We start from the raw sequence: 23,135 nt of genomic DNA, 5'->3' as shown, positions 1-23,135 counted from the left end.
AAAATATCTGTGGGGTATTTTGAGCTAAAACTTCACATACACACTCTGGGGACATCAAAGACTTATTTTACATCTTGTAAAAAGGGCATTATACCACCCCTTTAATAATTGATTATCTTTACAGAGGAGCTGAATCAACACTGAACTAACTTCAGCTGAACAATGACACTATTTTCATGTAGAGTTGCTGTACAGCCAAAATGAACTGTTTGCATAATTAATCTGTGCTGGATAAAGCGCTATATAAATAAAGGTGACTTGACTTTTTAACGCAAGTCACAAATGTATTTACACAGAAATCGCAATCATGTGAAATCTAATGACAAGCTTGAAAGTTGATTGCTGAAACTTGCACATGTTGTGCCATGAGACATGCAGTGTTTTAGACAGTACTTCAAATCAGAATTGAATCATAACTAACTAACTAATTAACTAACTATCTAACTAACTAACCAAGTGTCATGAAACCCTTCCCTGTTTTAGCCTGGTCGTTCACACCTCAGAGTTGAAAAAGTCTCAAGAAATGGGCGTGTAAAGCTGTGGAAAAGTGGGAGAGTAGAAGGTGGGAAAAGGGGAGACAACAACGAATAAAACACAGACTTGCAATACACTCATTATACAGACACAAGAATATTAAAATATGACCATGGAGAAAAAAAACAGAGTTGAGGGCACCTTGATGCATTTTAAACATATAACCCAATATGACTACAAACTCCCAAAACCGAGAGCCTGTAATGCGATCTCATGCATACTACGGCGCCGTGATTTGATTGAACAAGCTCTTTCTCATGAATAAATGCAGCGAAGCTCTCAGAACCGGATGGCGTAGATTCCACCTCAGATTTCGTGACACTGCTTCGACTTTGCTTTTCAACCCGGAAGAACGAAATTGCTCTTAAAAATTCAAAAATAACCAATTTCCACTTATTGATCAAATTTATGAGTGTGTAAATATAGGTATTTTTATAAGTGAGTTTTAGTGTTTTTAGTGATGCGCAGCCTGTACATATCTGTTCACATCTCAAAAAAATGTGTTTTGGGGTTTCATGACCCTTAAAAAAAAAAAAAAAAAACTCACCGAACTTGGTCCAATCCAAAAGTTCTCTTGCTGCACGAATTTGACGTTTTCATAAACGCCTTTATTTCTTAGGACCTTTATGAGAGAAAAACAAAAAACAAAACGTGTTTACAAACACCAGATGGTCAGAAACAGGAATAGAGCATCAGAAATGCAGGATATTTTGAAAGTGCAGCAGCACTCACAGAATCTACGGTTTCATGCTGGGAGAAGCCCACTGGTGCAATGCCATAAATACACACTGCCAAAATGGTGATGAGTATGTGAACGAACGTTATCCAATATGTAAAGAAAGGCCTGAGAAACAGAATAGAAAACACAGCCTCACATTATAAGCATCTCCGAAAATCTTAAAGAAGTTTTTTTAATTAATTAAGTTTGCAAACCTGTGGTCATCCATGTCCTCTATTTGTTGTTTCACGTAGCTGTCGATACGCTTGCGATATGTTCGATTGGTCAGCTTTCCCACCATGCCCAATCCATACGGCCTTTTTTCTCTTGCAAAGAGCTTTTTGACTGGCACGGCTATGCGTTGGCCTCTCCGCTGACCGTTCACACTCACTACCTCCTGCCTCAGTCTGACTTTAGGGGGGACTGGCGTTCCCTCCTTAACTTTTCGCCAGCCGCGCTCTAAAGGCCTGTTTGAAGAACGAGGATAGAATGATAAAGCATATATATATAGTCATATAACAATGTCTAAGCTAGATAAATACATTTTTTCTGTTTTTAACATTTTATGTCAATAAATAATCATCCTTTTTCAAATATTTCTGGATATGATTTTATCTTTTTTTTTTAAGCAAAATATATAAATCATATTTAATGTTTCTTAAACAATTATGATTATGCAAATGATAATTATTTAATTATATTTTCAAAAATATTTTGAATTATTGAAATATTGAATATGTGATTATTGAACAAAAATTCTCTGCAGCTAACATTTTCTATTATCAAATATTTTATAGTATCAAAGCACAATTACTGTGACAGGTAACATGGTGTTGTGAAGCTTACAGCATTAAGTGACTCCTCTCTAACTCGCTTTTTTCCAGTGCGCTGCCTGTTAGCTCCGACTCATCCAGCTGTTTGCTGTCCACATCCTTCATGGTGGAGTCTGATGGAGACTCAAACACCTCATCGTGAAAAGTGGACATCTCCTCCTGCATCATGGCATCCTGAAGCCCGACAGACAGTAAGCATACATATCGGGGAAAAGTCTCCCAAAAGCAAATGTATGTGGGATGTGTTCGGTGGGATTATCCTACCCTAGCAAAGAACGATGTGTCCAGTTCATCTGGGAAGTCCACAACATCTTCCTCAATAAAGCTAGCAGGTGTGAAGCTGCGCCTGTGAGCTCGTTTTAGCGTGCTTTCGCGCAGCGAGCGACCCTTAAAATACAAAAACACAGATAAACCACACTTTATCAATCAGCATGGCATACTAAGCAGTATAAAAAGTATTTACTAAGTAAATAGATGATAAATAATTCAAAGAGACTGTGTTGCGAGACCATTGACCTGTATACCAGCTCTGTCTCTGATATCTATCTGATATGTTTTGCTTCATGTTATTGGTCATTTTTAAAGATTGAATGTGCCCGTTTGATTTATCTGATGTGTCTTTGTTAACTTAAAGAACCTCAGATGACCCTACGCTAAGCCGCACCTTACAAATGCTACTGACCAATCCTACTTTAGCAGCTGTTCCCATTTGACATTATCAAACAAGCTTCTGCTCTGATTTAATGTAGGCCTGTGGAGTATCTGAAGTATCAGTTATCACAAAATACAGTAAAACTTTGTTCCCGGGTCACTTATAATAGTGAACCAAGAAGCTCAAACAGGATACAAGCATTTTCCCAAAAATAATATTTAATTTTATATAAATCTTGTGAAAGTTATGGTGTGGATTAAACTGTGTTGACTATGTGTAAACACCTACATTTGCTCCAATGTAAACAGACAGATATATCAGCCAGACCAATTTTTGGTTGAAAAAACCACTGTAAATAAATGTTAGCAATTTGCAGTCATTTAATTTAAACATTGATTCACATCATCATAGTGTTGATAGTACCATTTCTGTTCATTAACATCAGCTATATCAGCTTAAAATAATGGATCTCATTGACTAACCATGTGTACGCACAAATTTGTGTGTGAAATCAACGTTTTTGCAAACAAATCATGATTTATCAATAACTTAAGCACTAAAATGTATTATAAATTTATGGGGGGAAAAATGTAGGAACAACTGAAACCACACATACACAAAAATCACATACTCTAGATGGCCTTATAATTGTGTTAAGATTCAATTTTATAAACAGATACTTCATCATTTAAAGTGAAAGAGTAAGAAAAACTGTTATAGCTCCAGTTAGCGCTTTATACAATACAGACTGTATAAAGCGCTATATAAATGATTCAATGATGCAAACAGTTCATTTCAGCTGTACAGCATCTCTACATGAAAACAGTGTCATTGTTGAGCTGAAGTCAGTTCAGTGTTGACTCATTTCCGTTGAAAAGATCATCAGTTATTAAACTAGTTCTTTTCATCTATAAAGCAGCTCTGCAGAAAACCTGTCATCATCCAGCTCAGTTCAGTTTTCATTCAATAGTATCAGTGACTATAAGGCATGAAGATATTATAACCATTAACATCATGATTTTCTGTAAAGTTGCTTTAAAACAATGTGTATTGTGAAAGCGCTATATACAGTCAAACCAAAAATTATTCAGACACCATATATCATTTTTGATATTTTTTTTACTATTGGATGCAGGACACTATAGTTCATTTATGCAAGTTAAAAAGGTGTCTGAATTTTGATTTGACTGTAAATACATTTCACTTGACTTGACACTATAAGACCAAAACCTGGTGCATTATTTCCAGAAAAGTTCCAAAATCATTCCCAATGTACAAATTGAACTGAAATAAAGGGTATAAAGGTCATGTATGCAGCTGAGGGCCACGTGCTCACCTTGACCAGAGCTGCTGCCGCCCTGAAGCTCATCTTGGCCACGGACTCGCGCTTGCGTCTGCGTGGGATGCGGTTCAGGCCTGAGCGTGAGCTGGTGAAGGAGCACAGGGACGCAGCGCCGGGGGTGATGGGAGTTTGAGGCACACTGTAGCCATCTACTTCCTCGACCATGCGAAACGCACGTCCTCGTGCCAGTGGGTCCACAATCTGAACAAAAAGTGCATCATTAAAAAAAGGAGGAACAGGTGCACATTCAGTCCTGTTCCAGTGATGACTCCTGGTACTGTACCTTCTGCATGCCATGCTGAGATGAGGGTACGTATAGAGGTGGAGGGGTTTCCGTGCTGGTCAGGGAGATGTTGTCCTGGCTGGGCAGCTCCATCTCACGGATCACCTGCGGTTTCAGCTTGCCGTAGCGCAGGCTGCAGTGTCGCAGGCTCTTCCTCTGCCATTTCTGCGTGGCGTCGCCGTCCTTACTGACCCCGAACCAGTCCGCCGTACCCCTGAGAGCGATCGACACAACCCGTTCAGCCTGAGCTCACTCATCCAGAGATCACATGCCATCCCTGACTCTCTTGTATTTCCCTGTGTGCTAACATGTTCTCGCACAATAACTGGACACTGCAAAGGTAGTTTCCACAAACGTGTGACACACTGTCTCCTCCCGGTTGTGTACAAATGAGATCAAGGAAAGTTCGGTGAGGTAACTGTAGCAAACTTCTAAGGAAATAGTGATGGGACATGCCCAGGCATGCTTCACAGTAACGCTACTGGCATTGGCTAAAATCCTGTCACAAAAAGGAAACCAAATGCACATACACAGAGAATCATTAGGCTGGTGTCCATCCCTCTGCACAGCTGCTTGGCTTGGGAAACATCTGCCTCGTAATGTCAAGAGGCTGACATGTTTTTCAAGTTCACATATGACTCATGTTTCAGTCAAAAAGATAAATTGATATAAACCAGTGTAAAATAAATACACAATGTTCAGCTGTCCAGCCTCACCCACAAAAATAATCACATTTTATTAAACAACCCCATACCAAAACAGTAAAAACTCTGGTGGTCCATTACAGAGAGCTGGTGTAATTTTGTCGAAAGTTTCGCTAATGTGCCCACATCTTAAGTCTAAGGGATTTGGGGTGTTTACAAAAAAATGATGTACTAAAAACGGAAAAGTTTTTGCTTTGTGTTTTTCACGGACAGGAGACAACGTCGTCAAAACAATCCCCTTTCACAGGAATCCATGATCCACTAAAAACGCTGTATTATTCATGCCTGGCCAGTAGTTAGCGTATGGCGATGTCACTAAAGAAACACTTACGTGCCTATAGACTGAACATGTTATACGCTTGCTTGTGATGTCACCTTTTTTACAAATTCGCGTTTTTGTAGTTTACACAGAGACAATAACAGTTTTGTTTCCAAAAACTTGCACTTTGAGACCCGTTTTCAGAAGCTTGCATTTTAAGGCCCCCAAAGCGCCGCTGTCGTGTAAAATAATGGCCAAAATACATAAAAAGTTTTCAGTTTTTTGTTGAAAACGGTGTCATGTAAACTTTCCATAGTTAGTTGGAAAACTTAGTTGCCAGTTTTGATGGAAATTGTCCAATTGCTTAGAAAAGTGTTACTTTTCTTTCTCTCCACAATCTGCATGATTTAAAGTAGCACAAATGCAGGATAAGTTACACCACTCAAAGCTACTTTCCTGTCGACTTCATATACAGTATTGTACTGTAAATAAAGCCAATAAATAAAATAAGGTAGTAATAAGGTTAGGCCTTCAAAACAAAAACTACTAATAAATTAATATGGGACCTCCTTCAAACAGTGACAGGATCTCTATTTCATTATGTTTTGGTTCATGTTTCATGACAGTGGTGGCTGAGATCAGTTTTTATAGTAGTAACCATGTTAGTTTTTGAAACTATGGTTATCACCCAAAATGTTTGTAAGTGGTGTGTTTGAGGAGTTCAGACCAACAATAAGCTGCTAAGGACTGGAGTATGTATGATGTGTGATGAAAATAATAATTTTTATTTGTATTTGTCATTTGTATGTGTGATTGTCTGATAATATTTGTATAAGCGTTGTTTTATTGTTCAAATAAAATCAAAAATGAATATTAAATGAAAAACAAACTTAGAAAATTAGAAATGTCGTCTTTGCAAGAAACTGAAATAAATAAGTTGAAGTACTAACATTTCTAAATATAAATTCTATATTTATGAAAAGCATATAAAAAATGACTAAAACTTAAACCTAAATTAAAATTAAAGTGAAAATAATAATGTGCTAATTAAAAATATTAATAAATATAAACATTCTAGATGAGGTTCCCATTGCTGTTCAGCGCACACAACATGTGTGGCTATAAAACTCTGGATCGGCACCGCACAGAGAGATCTAATCTAATCTTTCTGACTCACCGAGGCAATAAACATGACTCAAATTCTGGCTTATTATGTTTCATCTGAAAGACAACAAATAAAGCCTGCCAGTCTGGGCACAGTGTCAAACTGTGCAAAACAACTAAAGATGAATGTGCTATTCGAGCTCATACATTGAAATGTTTTCAGTTCAGTTTGGAATAATGGCAACAATGCGCCGTGTTTGAAATCATAACGGTTAGAGACAGTGAAAGCATGTCATGATAAGAATCCTTATTTGCCCCTATCAACAGACTGAAGTTATGCATGGCATGACCTGAGAATCCAAACATGTGAAACAGAAAACCACAAAATCCTCAATACTTAAACATCCACTGAGGGAGAACGCAAAGTGAACATATTTGACAGAAAGATCCTAGGGTCAGACCTCACAATGGATGACCAAGGAGCATTTCTTATTATTATTTATCAATGTTGAAAAAAGTTGTTCTGCTTTGTGGAAACCCTGATCATTTTTTTTCAGGTTTCTATGATGAATAGATCAAAAGAACAGGGGCCATTTACACGGTACCATTTCCAACAAAAAACAAAAAGCTGGCCATTCTTTTGGTCATTCATTTACACGAGTTTTGGTCATTCATTTACACGACATCGCCATTTTGCGGCCTGAAAATGCTAACTTTAAAAGTGCACGTTTTTGAAGACGACACTGTTATCGTCTCGGTGTAAACTACAAAACGTGAATTTGTAAAAACGGTGAAGTCACGAGCATGCCTATCATGTGTTCAGTCTACAGATGCATAGTGTTTCTTTACAAAGTGACATCGCCAACTACTGGCCTGGCATGAATAATACACAGTTGTTAATCATGTTCACTGATAGTTCACTAGAGATAGTTTTGACAACATTGTCGTCTTTTCAGTTTTTAGCACATTGTTGCTGTGTAAACGTACCCTTAGTTGGTGTGTTTGTGTTTTCCTTTGTTCCAGTTATTAATTTACTTCCATAGATACCAATTACCATCCACATGTGTCTTGATTAGTTGCTAATTATCTTATCACCCTTGTGTATTTAAGCCCTCTTGAGTTAGTCTTCAGTAGTCGGTTATTGTCTATATGCCAGTGTACTTTCTATTTCGTTACCTTTTGGATTTTACCCTCTTCTTCTTGGATGATCTTCTTTGTTTTGATTAAATAATCCTGCAACTGTGTCTAGATTCTACCTCAACTGCTCGTCACATCCACAACTTCAACAAAAAATGTATTCATTTCTATGACTTTTTCAGGCCTGATAATAACAATTTTAAATTTAATAAATTTGTATCACTCTGCTGTACATGCACTCTCCGAAAAAAGAAAAGAAATTTGTGATTGGGATGGTTTTGTACTTTATGGTACACCTTTGTACTTTATTTACCCTAAAGGGTACACATTAATTCCCTAAAGTGTACATAAATGGAACTATTATTACAACGCTAACACCAAAGTTGACTGTGCCATGTGACCATGTTTCCTTTGCATTGTGTGTGTTGTGTGTGAGAGCTCCCTCGCCAGGCCTCCTGAGGCCCGCTGTACCTGAGCAAGGTCCTGGAGAGGGACTGATGCCTTCTGAAACCGTGCCGCCCTGCACGGTGACCCTTAATGGGCACAGTGTTAATCCTCTCAAAGTGCACCCGCCTGCTGCTGTGGACGTCCCGAGAGCGGGAGGAGAGGAAGAGCAGGGCGAAGAAAGGAAGCAGAAGAGAAAAAGATAAAAAAAGAGGGAAGGAGTGTGAGAAGAACTGGAAAACTGATCAACAAGAGCCAGAGAGCAAGATTAGCAAAAAGCAGAGTATTCCAGCGGGAGGGAGAGGGTTATATCAGTGTAGATTTAATGAGTAGCATATGAGTGAGAGACATGTGCTAGTCATACATACACACGCAGACGCACAGAAATACACAAAACAAGGCTGAAAAGTGGCATCGTCCACACAGAAACCATGTAAACAGGCGCAAAGACACTGGTTCTTTTCAGGTTTGATTTATCAGCCATGAAATGGAGTCATGAAATGAGGAATTTCAAACCCTCTGGCATATGGAATCACATGCACATTCCTATTACATCTCAGCGCAAAACAATCGCAGCAAACAAATCATAAGACAGGCTGGCAACGTTGGCTTGCAACCAAAAAAGTGCTACAGTGTTGACTACGGAATCACACACAATTCACAGATAGAACAAAGTATGCAAGATAATGGGCTACATTGATGCACAACCAATGATTAAAACTCTATCAAAATTAATGTTGGTGTAGTCGTATTAGCTTCGTTCCAAAACGTAGTGAGCTCTCTTCTAAAGGTATGGCCACGTTTACCGCTGTTCTGCAATTTTTTCGCCGGCAAAATACAGTAATTTAAAATATAACAGGTTTAACAGCAGGTTCAAGTTGGTCACACAAATCGCCGCATTGACCAACAGAAAACTGCTTGGTTTGAAAGTGTCTTCTGTGTGAGCTGTGCTTCATACATCATTACACTATTGATAATAGAAAAATGATGTTTTTTTGCCCACAAAATGTCATCGAAATTTCGCTAATGTGACCACAACTTAAGGCAGCATCCTAATTGAGACTGAACCTCACTGGAGAGTGTTCTCCTTAGGGGGAACATACATCCGCCATCTTGGATTAATGTTTTTACTGAAGTTGTCTCATTGCATTATGTGATTGACTTCTCATAGGTCACACGAAAAAGCCCAAAAAATTGTGCTGCCATTTGCAACAGTCTTCGTTTAGATCAGGGGTGCCTACAAAGTTCAGCTCCAACCCTGATCAAGCACAACTGAACTAGCTAATTATGGGCTGCGTCCGAAATCGCATTCTCCCCTACTATATGGTGGGTGAAAAACAGTATGTGACAAAAGAAGTAGGCCTATGTCTGAATTCACAGCACTCATAAAACAGTAGGCAAAGAGTCCCCGGATGAACTACTACTTCCGGCGAGATTCTGAAGTGTGCATATGAGGGACACTTTACTATCCCATGAGGCCACGGGAGAGGATTTATGAATGGAGGTGAAGCGACTCAACTGACACTGGTAGGTCTCATGATAATGACAACATGGCAGATGTAGTACGTCCAGATTACATCCATACTACACGCATACATACTATTTAGAATGTACTTTTTTGTACAAGTAATTACTCTTTCAAAATAAGTACCTACTCAAGAGGTGTATGTGATTCGGACACAGCCAAGATCTTCAAGAGCACTTGATAATGACAGACAGGTGTGTGGGATCAGGGTTGGATCTGAACTCTGCAGGTTGGTAGATCTCCAGGAACAGGATTGGGCACTACTGATTTAGACTATGCCTTAAAATGTCTATGTAGACAGCTTACTAGGTTTTGAAACAGAGTTTGACCTTTGGTAAAGACATGAACCTCAGGCCACATGTAATGCCTCCCCTACCTCTTGATGGTTTGGGTGATTGAAGACTGACGCTGGAAAGCAGCTCGACGGGGGTCAAAGAGGTCCCGTGGAGGGGAGGGGAGATGAGACGTTTCCACTGGCATACTGACGCTGCGATGGAAACCGTGCCTCTTCACTGGCTGCAAAAAGAGAGACATGGACAAAATTGGAAACCAGGGCTAAACTCACTTGCACTTAGAAGGACAGTTAGAGACAACAATGCTGTACCTGGACAAAAGCGGGAGGTTCGTCCAGGGACACCTGAGCGATGGGAATGTCCAGTTTTAGCCATGGAGGCTTCTTGCGCTGCAGGCTGCTGGTGCTGTCGCGTCTGGGTTCAGCCATGCTGCCTGCCTCTCCTTAGACCTGCCAGCTACCGAGAGAGAGAGAGAGAGAGAGAGGTGAATCCTCAAAAGAATTGCACAGTGTGGAATTAAATCCTAAAAGCAAGAAGTTAATCCTCAAAGTTGAGGCTCTGTTGTACTGATAAGGTTCATGACTGACTTATGTAGGAAACGGGACACTAAATGCGCTAGACAGTGTGCAGTATACCGCCTCAGGGTTCAACAATAAGAATTTTGTTGCCTTGCCAATATTTTAAACTAAGTAACTCCAATGGCAGCTATACATTTATAAACCCACTTTTGCTCAAAAACACACCTTTGCTGGTTAGTAATTTTGCATTCTCTGTACAGTACACATACTGCAGCAGCATACTACACATACTAGCATGCCATTCATACCCAAAGTACTTGTTGTGCCACAAGATGGCAGTCTAAAATCACCACAAGATACACGAGGGCCCAAATATCCAGTAAACCTTCCTGCTGCTGAGGAGGAAACCATTAAATGTAAATAAATAGCCATTTTCTCATATGTTTACATTCACTCAACACACACATATCCACTTAACTGACTAATAAACATTTCTACTGTGGAGGTGGAAAAGTTTACTGTCAGTAGATTAAGCCTAAACCACTTATTTTATACCACCCTCTCATTAAAAGTGCTACTTTGTGGCGGAGCAGGAATTTGGAGAGAGGCCATCATTAGTGTGTCTTCCCGCTGCATATTCCCACACAGCTTGAGCAGAGAGTTTACCAGATCACTGCAGCGTGGAGTCGGCAGACGAAGAGCACTAAACCAACACTGTTTCTGCCTTTCTCCATTCAGTGAATACAGCTCGTCAACATGTCAAATCAGGGCAGCCTGTGTGTCCACAGAATAGAAGTCTGCTACCCAAACTGAGACTGCTATCAGTTTGTTCAGATTCAGGTTTGTTATGGAAGAAAAAGGTTTTTTTAAGGGTCCTGGTTTTGGCTTTATCTTAAAGGTATAGTTCACCCAAAAATGAAAATTTTCTCATAATTTCTCAACAATTTTATCACCCACATGCCATCCCAGATGTGCGTAGAGTTAAAGATCTTTACAGTGCCACAGTTGTTTAAAGGGAATCATTTGCAGTGCACCGTGACAGCAAAATATAATTTAAATTATTTAGAGAGAATGACTCCTTATGACTCCCGATTGTTATAAAATTACAATTAAGCACACATACTAAACACTCAAGTCAAGTCAAATTCCCTTTATACAATACAGATAGTTTTAAAGCAGCTGATTTCGTATTTTTACAGTGATAACAGGAAAATTCAATGAGATGCAAACAGAGCTCATTTCGGCCATACAGTGTCATTGTTATCAGTTTAGTGCTCTTTCAGTTTTGTTGTAAAGATCATCAATTATTAAATTAGTTCAATTCACCTATAAAGTCGTTCTGCAGAAAACAGCGATGTCATCATCATAAAAAAAAATTAAACAAAATTAAACAACAGAATTCTGTAGAATTTGCAGAATCCCTCATAATTGTTCCTACATACTAAACAAACAAAAAAATGCTGATTTTGCCGCATTTAAATGTGTTTTATTAATAAAACTCTTTATGAACATCTGTCTTCAACTACATATTGTCTTTTACAGTAAACATCCAGCCAGAAATGAGTCAGATATTCATTCAATAACCACTTTGATGGACTTAACAAGTACTTCATGAGCAAGTGAATCATAATAACTTGTCAGCTTGTGGGTCTTTTTTGTCTGAGTAATAACTTAGAATCTATTGTACATGACTACAATGGTCCAGTGGTGTTCTTGCTTTTGCACACAGTCAGTGAAGACAACACAATAGAAAGACAAGTTTATTGTCTTTGTGTTATTTCACAATACTGCAAACTCATAAATCAGAGGAAAATATAATTTCTTCTGCTTTGGTGCACTGATTCAGCAGAGTTACGAGTGCTCAAAAACGTTTTTTTCAAAAAGCCTTTTGCTTTGACAAGGGAGTGATGTGTAGGCAAAGGCAGTCTTTCTGGGATATATATTCACCCCTCGGGAAGGCCTCCAAATCTGCTTTTGGTTTAACAAAACAGATTTTACAGCAACCCACCCATGATGGAGTGATGATGGAAGAAGCCACTGTGAAAAAATATAAATCACAGAAGTTCATAAATCTTGAATCTTGTAGAACCTGAGTGACAGTTTAAACTTTAAACTCATAAAAATAGCTACCTATCAGCAGGCACCAGGCAAGAAAGAAGCCCTGCGTCTGCAGCTCATGCTGGAAAGTGAAACACTCTCATTGTCCATGAGAAAGTTCCTGCCCGCTGAAGAGGAATGTGGACTGATATCATCACTGGCCGTTCAGTATGTGTGCGGTGTGATGACTGTGAGATTACAGAGCAGACAGGAGCAAAGCCCCAGCTTTGAGGACACCCCTGCCAATGGTTTCCCACCACAAGGGCTGGGTGATGGAGGTCAAAATATAACAGTCTCAGTATTTTGTGCTCATATACTGTATATTGCGATACTTATGTATTTGTTCTCAAATGGATTAACTGTAATGTCACTAGAGAAGTGGTACTTAAATGGCGGACCGCAGTTCAGTTCTGAACCCTGGCTTGGTTCCATCCGCCCACAGGACATAATTGCGCCATTTTACCGTTAATACAGTTTAAAGTGAGTGCATCAAAACAACGTAGCGGTTCACACTACACACAAGTGCTCTGGGTCGTTTACAGTAATGATATTTCAGCACTACACCCTCTAATATTTTTAGAGGATTCATTCAAGCCCTTTCCGCTCCGTGTGCATTGCTTCTCTGAGAAGAATGAATGAATGAGAATGAACAAGAATGCAGAAAATACAATTATTTTTATGTCATACAGATGACTCTGACCGTTTGATTAAACCAGGTTTGTTAACGCGTGGCACCTTTAGACTTTTTGTTTTTTCTCCTCATACATTTAGTATTATTAAATCAGCATTTTAAGAGCATTTCATAATAAACACTGCTATAATTTGGAACCTTATTTAGAGATGGCAAGGGAAGACCAAAAACTTTGAAATTAGGCCTACTAGTTAACTTTGTTTTGTGCTCATGATGAGAGTTTTGATTTTTAGATTATGCACATTGTTTGTTTTTAGTAGTTTATTACATTGAGCAAAATATAAAAATGGTCCATACTTTTCTTAAGAGGTAAACCCCAGTGTTTTCTCACATCCCGAGGCCTTCTATGTGTCATACACGTAGGTGTCTAAGGGCCAGATTTACTAAACAGGGAAAATTAGTGTGCGAGCGCAAATCCAAAAATAGCACAGATGGAGTGGAAAGTTCTGCGCAAGTTCTACTGACGATGTGCAAGTTAAAGAACAGCCGGATCATTTTCATAATGACCAACACAATCTACCAAGAGCAGTGCAAATTAGCATCTGGTTTAAGAAAAGCTGTTAAATAATGGCACAAATACCAGTAAATTGACAAACGCAAACCTTAGTAAATCACCTTGCGTGATCCCACCTCTCCTCCCAAAAATTCTGCATCTGAAAGGGAAACTCCAACAAATTGATATGTAATAAGGTCAGCCGCAAAAATAACTGTGCGCTAATTTTTCCACTGTGCATCTTTAGTAAATCCTGACTAGTTTTTTAATGCCAAAAGAGGGTTTGTGCTGGAGCAAGATGTTAGGAAATCTGGCCCTTAATGTTAAAAGAAAAAGAAAGAAAAAAACCCTGATAAAACATCCGATCTTACCTTTTTATATTCATATCCAGTTGTGAGAAATATTTCCTTTTTTTGGTAAATATTGGTAAAAGTCCTAAGATTCACTGCTTTGGCTCTCTGGGCCCAAGATTCTCATCTTTGAGAATATTAAACGCTATATTGTGTGTTTAGAATTTTTTTCTTTTACTAAGCACTACAGCTGCCCGGATGGAAATGTATAACTGTTCCAAAAAAGTATTGTCTGAACCTCTGCTGGGAAGTAAATATAGAGGCCGGGCCTCTTGGAACTTTCACTGAATACCTCTGCGCTGTAGGATAAAAAATTAGTTACTAACAGATACTTCAAACAAGCAAAGATTTACGTAGTGTAGCTTTAAACAAGCCAACAGATGCATCTCAAATATTTCACAAAAGTATTTGATATTGTCCAGCCCCACCACAGAAAGGAACCACCTGCCAGGTTCAATATCCAAACAGACCCATTAAAGAAATCTAATCCTGACTTTTAAGCATGTCAGAACCCAAAATGGTTGATTCTGAAAGGCAGCGATTATGTTTGACGCAGGAGTCCGAAATGAGAAGACGCAGTTGTGCTGTGTGATAGACCGCTGGAGAGGCCTGAGGGAGACACATGAAAGCTTCCTGTCAGTCCTTGAGTCAGAACAGACCACCGTGACGGTTTAATGTCTGTATCAGTATCCACCATCATCTCATTAATCTGGCCACTAAATCACACGACGGGCTGATTACCGACTGCATGAGAGCCATCAGCCCCGGGTCTGCACATTGCATTGTGGGATTATGGTAATTATCTTCTACACCCCTATCATTTGACTCCAACCCCTACAGCTTCCCTTCCTGTGAAGCTAATATGTAGCATGTGCCTGGGTTTATGATGCAGATGCCTATGGTTAGATTGAAAGAGAGCTGATATTACATCGCCAGCAATTAATTCCCTTCAGTTTTACTGTAACATCTTAAACATTATAGCACCTGTCAATCACAGAAGCATGTTTTTGGGATAGACTTCATGCTGGTTTCTCGAGCCTGTGCATGCATGGACACTGTGGCATCCATCTCAAGGCTGCACATGTCAGATATCCCCAGGAGAACCATGGGAAGAACCGCACAAGGCCAGCTGTGTGTTTTGTAACACTCCATAAACTATCAGCAAGTGTGTAAGACGCTGGACAGCTGTAGCCCAATGCATTATGTAGATGTGATGAGATGAGATGTATATAGTTATGAATTCTATTGAGGCTTGTAGCCAAAGCATCTCACAGTTCACTTTTTACAAGGACTTAATATTCTGCAATGTAATTGATTTGACTGGACTGACACTATTGGATGAGAAGTGAGCTGGATAATGACATCACTGTTTTCTCCAGAGCTGCTTTATAGATTAATTGAACTCCTTTCATAATAGATGAACTTTACACAGTTATTGAACCAAACTGAATCAACACTGAACTGATTTCAACTGAATAATGACTGTTTGCTATAGTCTATTTAGAGCTGCTTTACACACTGTTTATCACTGCAAAGCTGCTTTGAAACAATCTGAGGGGTTCAATTTGTTAACATCAGTTAAAATATCATAAACTAACAACAAACGTTTTTGGCAGCATTTATTACATTTAATTAATTATTCTAATGCATTAATTAATTCACACAACTTGAAAAGTTAAAAAATATACACTACGATTTGAAAGTTTGGGGTCAGCAAGATATTTTAAAAAAGATTTATAAGAATTTATAAGATTAGATGACAGTTAAGACTGATTGAATACTGTTCTTTTTAACTTTCTTTTCATTAAAGAATCCTGAATTTTTTTTTATCACAGTTTCCACAAAAATATTAAGCAGCACAACTGTTTTCAACATTAATAATAATAATAATAATAATAATAATAATGATTGTTTCTTGTACAGCAAATCAGATCATATCAGAATGATTTCTGAAGGATCATGTGACACTGAAGACTGGAGTAATGATGCTGAAAATTCAGCTTTGATCACAGGAATAAATTACATGTTAAAATATATTACTGTATAAAACAGTTATTTTAAATTGAAATAATATTTCCCAATATTACTTACAAAGAAATGCAGCCTTGGTGAGCATAAGAAGCTTCTTTCAAAAACATAAAAAAATCTTACTGACCTCAACTTTTGAAAAGTATTGTGTGTAGTATAAATGATCATTAATCAAAATTAATAAATGCTGTAATTATTAACAAACATTCACTAATGTTAACATATAAAATCTGAATTTAAAGTGTAACCAATTTAACTAGCAAAATGTCCAAGCCATTCTTTTCAATAGAATAAATGTGGATGGGGACCAGTGCATTAACAGTGGCAAAAAGATATGAAAAACTACCATACAAATCACACACTAAATTCCAAGTCTTTTGAAGCGATGCAACAGCCTTGTGTGAAGAGCAAATCAAAATTGAATCTTGACCGACATTTCATTTTTGGGTGAACTATCCCTTTAAGTGCCCCACTCAAAATCAAAATGCTGATAGACGGTTCATGTATAAGGTTTGAAAATAGTAGCCCATATCTTGACCCATCCACATCACTCAAAGGTATTAATTAGGAAATTTTATGAAGGATTTTTTAATATCCTCTACAGTCAGAGGAGACAGTTTAGCAGGTCATGGGAAGGATATCCTTGAATGAGAGCGATATCCTTGAGGAGGGAGACAACGGATTGATTTCTACACATGGCTGTCATCCAAAGGATATGAGACTTGATAAAGGTTTTCATTCAGATTTATGCTTCCACACAATAGGAAATTGACCCACTCAAGAGCTTCAAAAAGATCACTTGTATCAAAGTTACAAAGCAAGTGAATAGCATCATGTCGCGATGAACTTTCCATCAGGGTTTTAGCATTCTCTCTTCCTGACTGCATCACATGTGGCGTCACTAAATGTTTTTCTTTTTATGTAGCCATGTAGTGATTTGTTTTGACTGTCCGATTAAATCAAGAGAAAGAAAATCTCGGCTTTCATCTTGACGTTACATTGTTCGCGATTAGCTTCCTGCTCTTGTGTTCCCCAGGCAAAAGCCTGCCACGAGCTAAAGCTTCCTGTCTCGAGACATAATCATACTATAACTGGTATTTACAGAAGGCTAAGTGTTGCTATAGTGCAGGTGCAGGGGATTCAAGGTATACGTTAACATGCAAACACAGATTGGCTGTTGAGTTTTCTCTCGCTAATACACAAAAGTCTTTTTTATACAAGCTTTATTCTGCTTTTATGATTTGTATGATCTGTTCACACCACAACTGAATACAACAACTTGCTGAATGAGTGCTAGTCATGCATGACAGGTTATGTAGTAATGGATTGGGCCAGGGTATGAGTGAGTGTGTCGGTGTGTGTGTGGTTCAGGTATTCCCAACACTATGGGGACAAAATGTCATTTTCGGTCCCGATGAGGAAAACAGCTTATAAATCATACTAAATGATTTTTTATTGCAAAAGTAAAAATTCTGAAAGTTTTCTGTTATGGGTAGTTATTGGGTTAGGGGATAGAATATACAGTTTGTAAATAAAAAGCATTATGTCTACGGAAAGTCCCCATAAAAAATGGAAACCCATCATGTGTTTGTGTGTGTTGGGGTGTGCCCTTGTGTTTCCACATCTCAAGCCACTCAAGAAACACCCTCACCACCAGCAGACCAAATGGAAACTTCCTGTCTTGAGATTTTCCACCATTTGAGCCTAATATAGAACACCCGGGCAAGCCAGATACGATTGTTTTTGGAGAAATCTATCTGATTGGATGACCGGCCACTGCCATCTGTTTGTCAGAAGAGTTAAAGGTCTATGATTTAGATGGTAAAATCTTTCCCATATTCCAGCTTAATAGCCTATGCACAGTCTCCGATACATATAATGCTGTTTTCTCAAAACCTTGCTCTACTCAGACTTACATATGAGCTCAACCAATGGCGTCATTTTGGGGCGGAACTAACTTTTTAGAAAGTAAAAGGGATTTTAGTATAATTCAAAAATGTCCACCTTCAGGCCGTGGTGCACGTGTCTTTTTGCTGTGAAATCTATACTGATTTTTATAAAGTAAACGTAAGAATAACTGGGCTGAAGCATCTTGAGTTTACTTGATTATCCAGACACCTTTTTTGTTAAAATGTGAATATCAAATATGATCTATCCGGCTTTTGAGGAATATTTATTTGTACATCTCTCATTATCATTGTATTGCACTGCTTTATATGTTTTGCCCCCGACAATATAAACAACAGAGCTTTGATTATAAAACTAAGATAATTTTACTAAGACATATTATTGAGAGATATAATGACCACTTTAATGGTGCTTTTTCTTTCTTTTCTTTTTTAAGATCAACAGTCCCTGTCTCTATACATTGTATAAAAAAAGAGCAGATTGGTCATCCAGCAAAATGTCTTATTTTGTGTTTCACATGGTTTGGAACAACATGAGGGCGAGTCATGTGAATTTTTCATGAGAACATTCCCTCTAGAAAGCAATCTAGCACTTCATGAGAAGAGGAGATCACTGAGTTCAAGCCAACCCAGTCACATGAAAAAAACCCCATCTATTTAATAAGGTGGTAAGGCAGTGATTTTGTATGAATTTGTATGATGCGAAGCATGAAGGTCCGCCTGTAAACCTAACCATCAGCAGGTCAAATGAGATCATTATCCACAAATTCACCAACACATAAAATAGTTACAAATTGCCATAGTGAATTGGTTTAATCAGCATGTTCTGCAGATACTCATGTCTCGCATGTGTTTGTGTTTATTTGGAGCAACAGTGTTTGATGAAAGAGCCCCGGGGCAGAAGGAAGAGGTTTAATGATTGGGGCAAAAGAACACAGTGATGGATGACCTCATTTATTTGTGTGTTTGAAACACTGGACACTTCCTTCCTAAAGGCTGAACATCCTGGCCTTGAGGAAGGCTTCTCTCGCTCTCTTTTTCTTTCTGTCTCACTCCCCACAATTTCTTGGACCTATAGTTCTTGCACACACAAGTGGCCGCTTTGCTCGCGGCATTTATAATGTGATGTCTTTTATTTCCCAGTCACAGAGAGTTAAACTCCCCCAAGTTGCACAATACCCACAAAGCAGCCAACAGAGTTATTTCCGCTCATGCCAAGCTGACTCCTCCTTTCCTCTCGTACACTACCAGCAGTGTGCCTAAAGGATCTGCCCAGTCTCAACAAATCAGCCTGAAAGGAATTCCCCTTTTACTCCCAAACATGGAAAAACTGACATTTGGACTTTAAACTGTAGCCTTGTGTAACTATTCTAGCCAGACACAGTGCAAGTCAATAGTCGTGATGAAGGATACATGTTGAGGCAACGCTGTGTGTCAGGCTAGTTGGGATGAGGTCTGTGTATTAAGGATGGAATATGAGAATATGTGTTTAAAAAAAAAAAATCAGCAAAAGTACAAACATTAGGGGCTTTTGCACCGGAGGAAACTTTTTATAGTTCCTGTAACTATTGGCGGAAGTACCCGCATTTTTAGCGTGTTCTCACAACAGGAAGTGGGAACGATTTTAGTTCTAGGAACGCCTTTTAGGGGGACTAAATTAGCTCCTACTACAGAGTAGGGTCAAACCCAGCACTACAGGAACTACCAGTGACATACACTGTAAAAAAAATCTGTAGAAATTACAGTATTACTGGCAGCTGCTTGCCAGTAACTTACTGTAGATTTAAATTGATGTTATTTACTGGCAACAGTTTGTTCAAAGTTAAATGAACATTAAACATTAACAAGTCTTTATCTTTACAGAATAAAACTAAAATAACAGCCTCATGCAAAGCATTCTGGGAACCAAAATCTGAAGGAAAAAAAACAGAAAAAGGTTGATGAAGATTTCTGGTTCCCAGAATGCTTTGCATTAGGTTGTTATTTTATAGTTTTATTCTGTAAAGACAAAGACTTGTTAAGGTTTAATGTTCATTTAACTTTCCAGTAAAAAAAAACTTTCCACTTTCCTCTGCCAGTAAATAACTTCAATTTAAATCTACAGTAAGTTACTGGCAAACAGCTGCATAACTACAGCACATTTTTTACAGTGTAAGTGTACATTGATTGGCCGAACGCATGCAAAACACCTGCACCCGCCATTTAAAAAAAAAGCCATGTACACACCGTTTATAACCTATATATTTACTACTTGAACATGGAAAAAGAGTGATAGATGGACTGATGCCAAAGTACAGGCACTTATCAACCTTTACGCTGAGGAAATCCAACGCGACTTTGAAGGGACAAAGCGAAAAATGATTGTATTTCTGCTCAGCAAGCGACACTGGGCATCAACCACACGGCAAACAATATTTTTCGTATACTGTTTACTTTCTTTGTGTAACAGTTCTATCTAATAATGTGTAAGATAGGACTGTTCAACAGATCGTAAACTAATAAAGACAAAGGATGTGAGCAGTGTGTGCTTAGGCTAAGTCGTTCGCCAAAATAAAAGAGTGATGGCTTACGTCACTTTAAAGTTCCAACTGGAGTTGTGAATGCAAGCAGAAAAATGGTCCTTTTCAGGGGACTGTCCTGGTGGCTAGTTCCTATTAGTTCCTATAACTACCCAGTGCGAAAGCCCCTATTATTAGTAATTCATCAAATAAAACAGCTGAGAATGCCATTATATCTCCAGCAAGAGCAACTGAGCAACATGATATTCCTCTGGGTGTGTGTTCTGTTGTGTAACTGCAGCTCATCTTTAGTCTGTCTATTTTGTACAGATTCTGGCTTTTTAAAAATCTTTTTATAGCTCACCAATTTTGAAGCTGACAACAGCAGGGGAGCTGCTCAAGCTTGGTGGAGGATTCTGGACAACTTTTGAAAGAGATTAGGAGTCTAAAAATAAAGCCCATCATCTATGAGGAGAGAAAGCCGAGCAGAGCCAGGTGACTGTGCTGCTACTGCACACACTGCTGCCAGAATGACATAACCAAGGGTACAGTGCCACGCTGAGCTCACGTTTGCTCATGCTCCATATCAACATGAGGGACAAACCAGTATGACAACTAATCACGCTTCAGCAGAAAGGAGAAAAAGAATTCTGAAAGGCTTCAATAGGAAATCAGAATTCAGTTATTTTCCTTTCTTAATAAGTATTTATGGTTTCAATGTGCACATCACAGTCAGTCTAAAGAAGAAGAAGGAAAAAAAAAACCCTTCCATAATCTTTCAAATCTCTATGCCATAATGCTGGTGGTTGCTTGCTATGCAGTTATTACAGTGTTCTGAGTGGTTTTAGTATGTTATTAGGAGATTGCTTTAAATTGTTATGCATTTTCTAGTGTTTCTAGTATGTCACTATGTGGTTGCTAGGGCTGTGCTAACTAGTTACTAGAGTGTTCTCCTGAGTAGGGTTTAGTATGACACTAGGTAGTTGCTACAGTATGTGGGGTTGCTTTGCAGTTACTAGATTGTTCTGAGTAGGGTTTAGTATGACACTAGGTGGTTGCTTAGTCGTTGCTACCCAGTTACTAGTGTTCTGAGTGGAGTTTAGTATGACACTAGGTGGTTGCTTAGGCGTTGCTACCCAGTTGCTACCCAGTTACTAGAGTGTTCTGAGTGGGGTTTAGTATGACACTAGGTGGTTGCTTAGGCGTTGCTACCCAGTTACTAGACTGTTCTGAGTGGGGTTTAGTATGATATTAGGTGGTTGCTTAGTCGTTGCTACCCAGTTACTAGTGTTCTGAGTGGAGTTTAGTATGACACTAGGTGGTTGCTTAGGCGTTGCTACCCAGTTGCTACCCAGTTACTAGAGTGTTCTGAGTGGGGTTTAGTATGACACTAGGTGGTTGCTTAGGCGTTGCTACCCAGTTACTAGACTGTTCTGAGTGGGGTTTAGTATGATATTAGGTGGTTGCTTAGTCGTTGCTACCCAGTTACTAGTGTTCTGAGTGGAGTTTAGTATGACACTAGGTGGTTGCTTAGGTGTTGCTACCCTGTTTCTACCCAGTTACTAGAGTGTTCTGAGTGGGGTTTAGTATGACACTAGGTGGTTGCTTAGGCGTTGCTATGCAGTTACTAGAAGTTGTGTCCCAATACAGAGGGTGTATCCTTTGTCCACGAAGGTCGCACAGTGTTGTTAAACAGAATAGTCTAGCCTACGGAGGTAGGCTGTTTTAGAAAAGCGACAGTAGGGTTGGGCCGATAGACGGTGGCTGACAGATATCACGATGTTGAGCCGGCATCGCGATACACAGTTTGAATCTGGCAGTTATGTCACGTCACTGTACATTCACTCCTTAGTGGTCAGCTGCTGCAGAGCATGCCAAAATCGAATTTGCTGATGAGATGTAGAGGAAAATATCTATTGGAAAATGAGAATGTTACGTTAACCCCCCCATAAAGAGTATAAACTATCAACATGCAATGAAGGCTAGGCTGTGAAGGATCCACTCTTTCTATCCTTCGCGACCCGGGAAACAAAGGACGCATTTGGAGGAGTCTTTGAATTAGGACAGCCTTCATCGCGCCATGGTTATTCATTCGGCCTTCGAATGCAGCCTTCGAAGGATGCAGCGTCTGAATTGGGATACAGTGTTCTGAGTGGTTTTAGTCCATTACTAAGTGGTTGCTACAGTATACGGTAAGTAAAGTTGCACACGTGAGACAAGTTCCACGCCGATAATACTTAAATGTCGTTCAAAACCCAAACCGCAAATATAAGGAATAGTAATAGTAATTAATTATAGTAATAACAAGCACTAATAATATCATAACCATCCAATAGCAATCCAACAATAAGCCGCTGGATAAAATAAAGTCCCACCCTACATTATTTCCAGCTGCACAGTGTGTCTCACTCACATTGCAGAAGTTAATGCATTCTGTCATGTTTTCTTTAGGGGAGATGGGGGAGGGACGATGGTCTGCGCAGCATTCCTTCTCATCAGACAGGAAATACTCCGCATAGTCACCCATCATGCTGCACACCCCTGAACTGCTCGAGCCCATTACATTTCTGAGGAAAGCCTGACACTGTGACATGTGATGGTCTTTCAACCTGAACCACTTCATCTGACATTAAAAAACAAACACACAGGAATACCTTTTGCAGCAGACTCTCTGATCATGTATCAGGGCAGCGGTGGTCAGGACTGACTGTATCTCAGTAGTGGG

At 39.0% G+C, this 23,135-nt stretch overlaps 1 protein-coding gene across 4 annotated transcripts in view; it reads right to left on the bottom strand.

The window, feature by feature from the left end:
- The window catches only part of rhbdf1a (rhomboid 5 homolog 1a), a 47,552-nt gene that overhangs the window by 6,862 nt on the left and 17,555 nt on the right, over window positions 1-23,135 (bottom strand). For 2 of the 4 annotated variants that reach the window (XM_084113664.1, XM_084113665.1), the window contains exons 2-10: window positions 10,140-10,284; window positions 9,912-10,051; window positions 4,363-4,576; window positions 4,074-4,280; window positions 2,350-2,472; window positions 2,099-2,259; window positions 1,468-1,719; window positions 1,267-1,378; window positions 1,082-1,156 (exon numbers count right to left, since the gene is read on the bottom strand). In XM_084113664.1, coding sequence (XP_083969790.1) covers window positions 1,082-1,156; window positions 1,267-1,378; window positions 1,468-1,719; window positions 2,099-2,259; window positions 2,350-2,472; window positions 4,074-4,280; window positions 4,363-4,576; window positions 9,912-10,051; window positions 10,140-10,256 — 1,401 coding nt within the window. In that variant the 5' untranslated portion in view covers window positions 10,257-10,284. Of the gene's footprint in view, window positions 1-1,081; window positions 1,157-1,266; window positions 1,379-1,467; window positions 1,720-2,098; window positions 2,260-2,349; window positions 2,473-4,073; window positions 4,281-4,362; window positions 4,577-8,037; window positions 8,146-9,911; window positions 10,052-10,139; window positions 10,285-23,135 lie in introns of all 4 variants that reach the window. The other 2 variants (XM_084113663.1, XM_084113662.1) reach the window with 2 other exon arrangements.

This window comes from Abramis brama (genome assembly GCF_963993115.1).
Source record: "Abramis brama genome assembly, chromosome: 1".
Lineage (NCBI taxonomy): Eukaryota > Metazoa > Chordata > Actinopteri > Cypriniformes > Leuciscidae > Abramis > Abramis brama.
The sequence above is the reverse complement of the archived record's forward strand: the minus strand, read 5'-3'. Positions and strand labels throughout refer to the sequence as shown.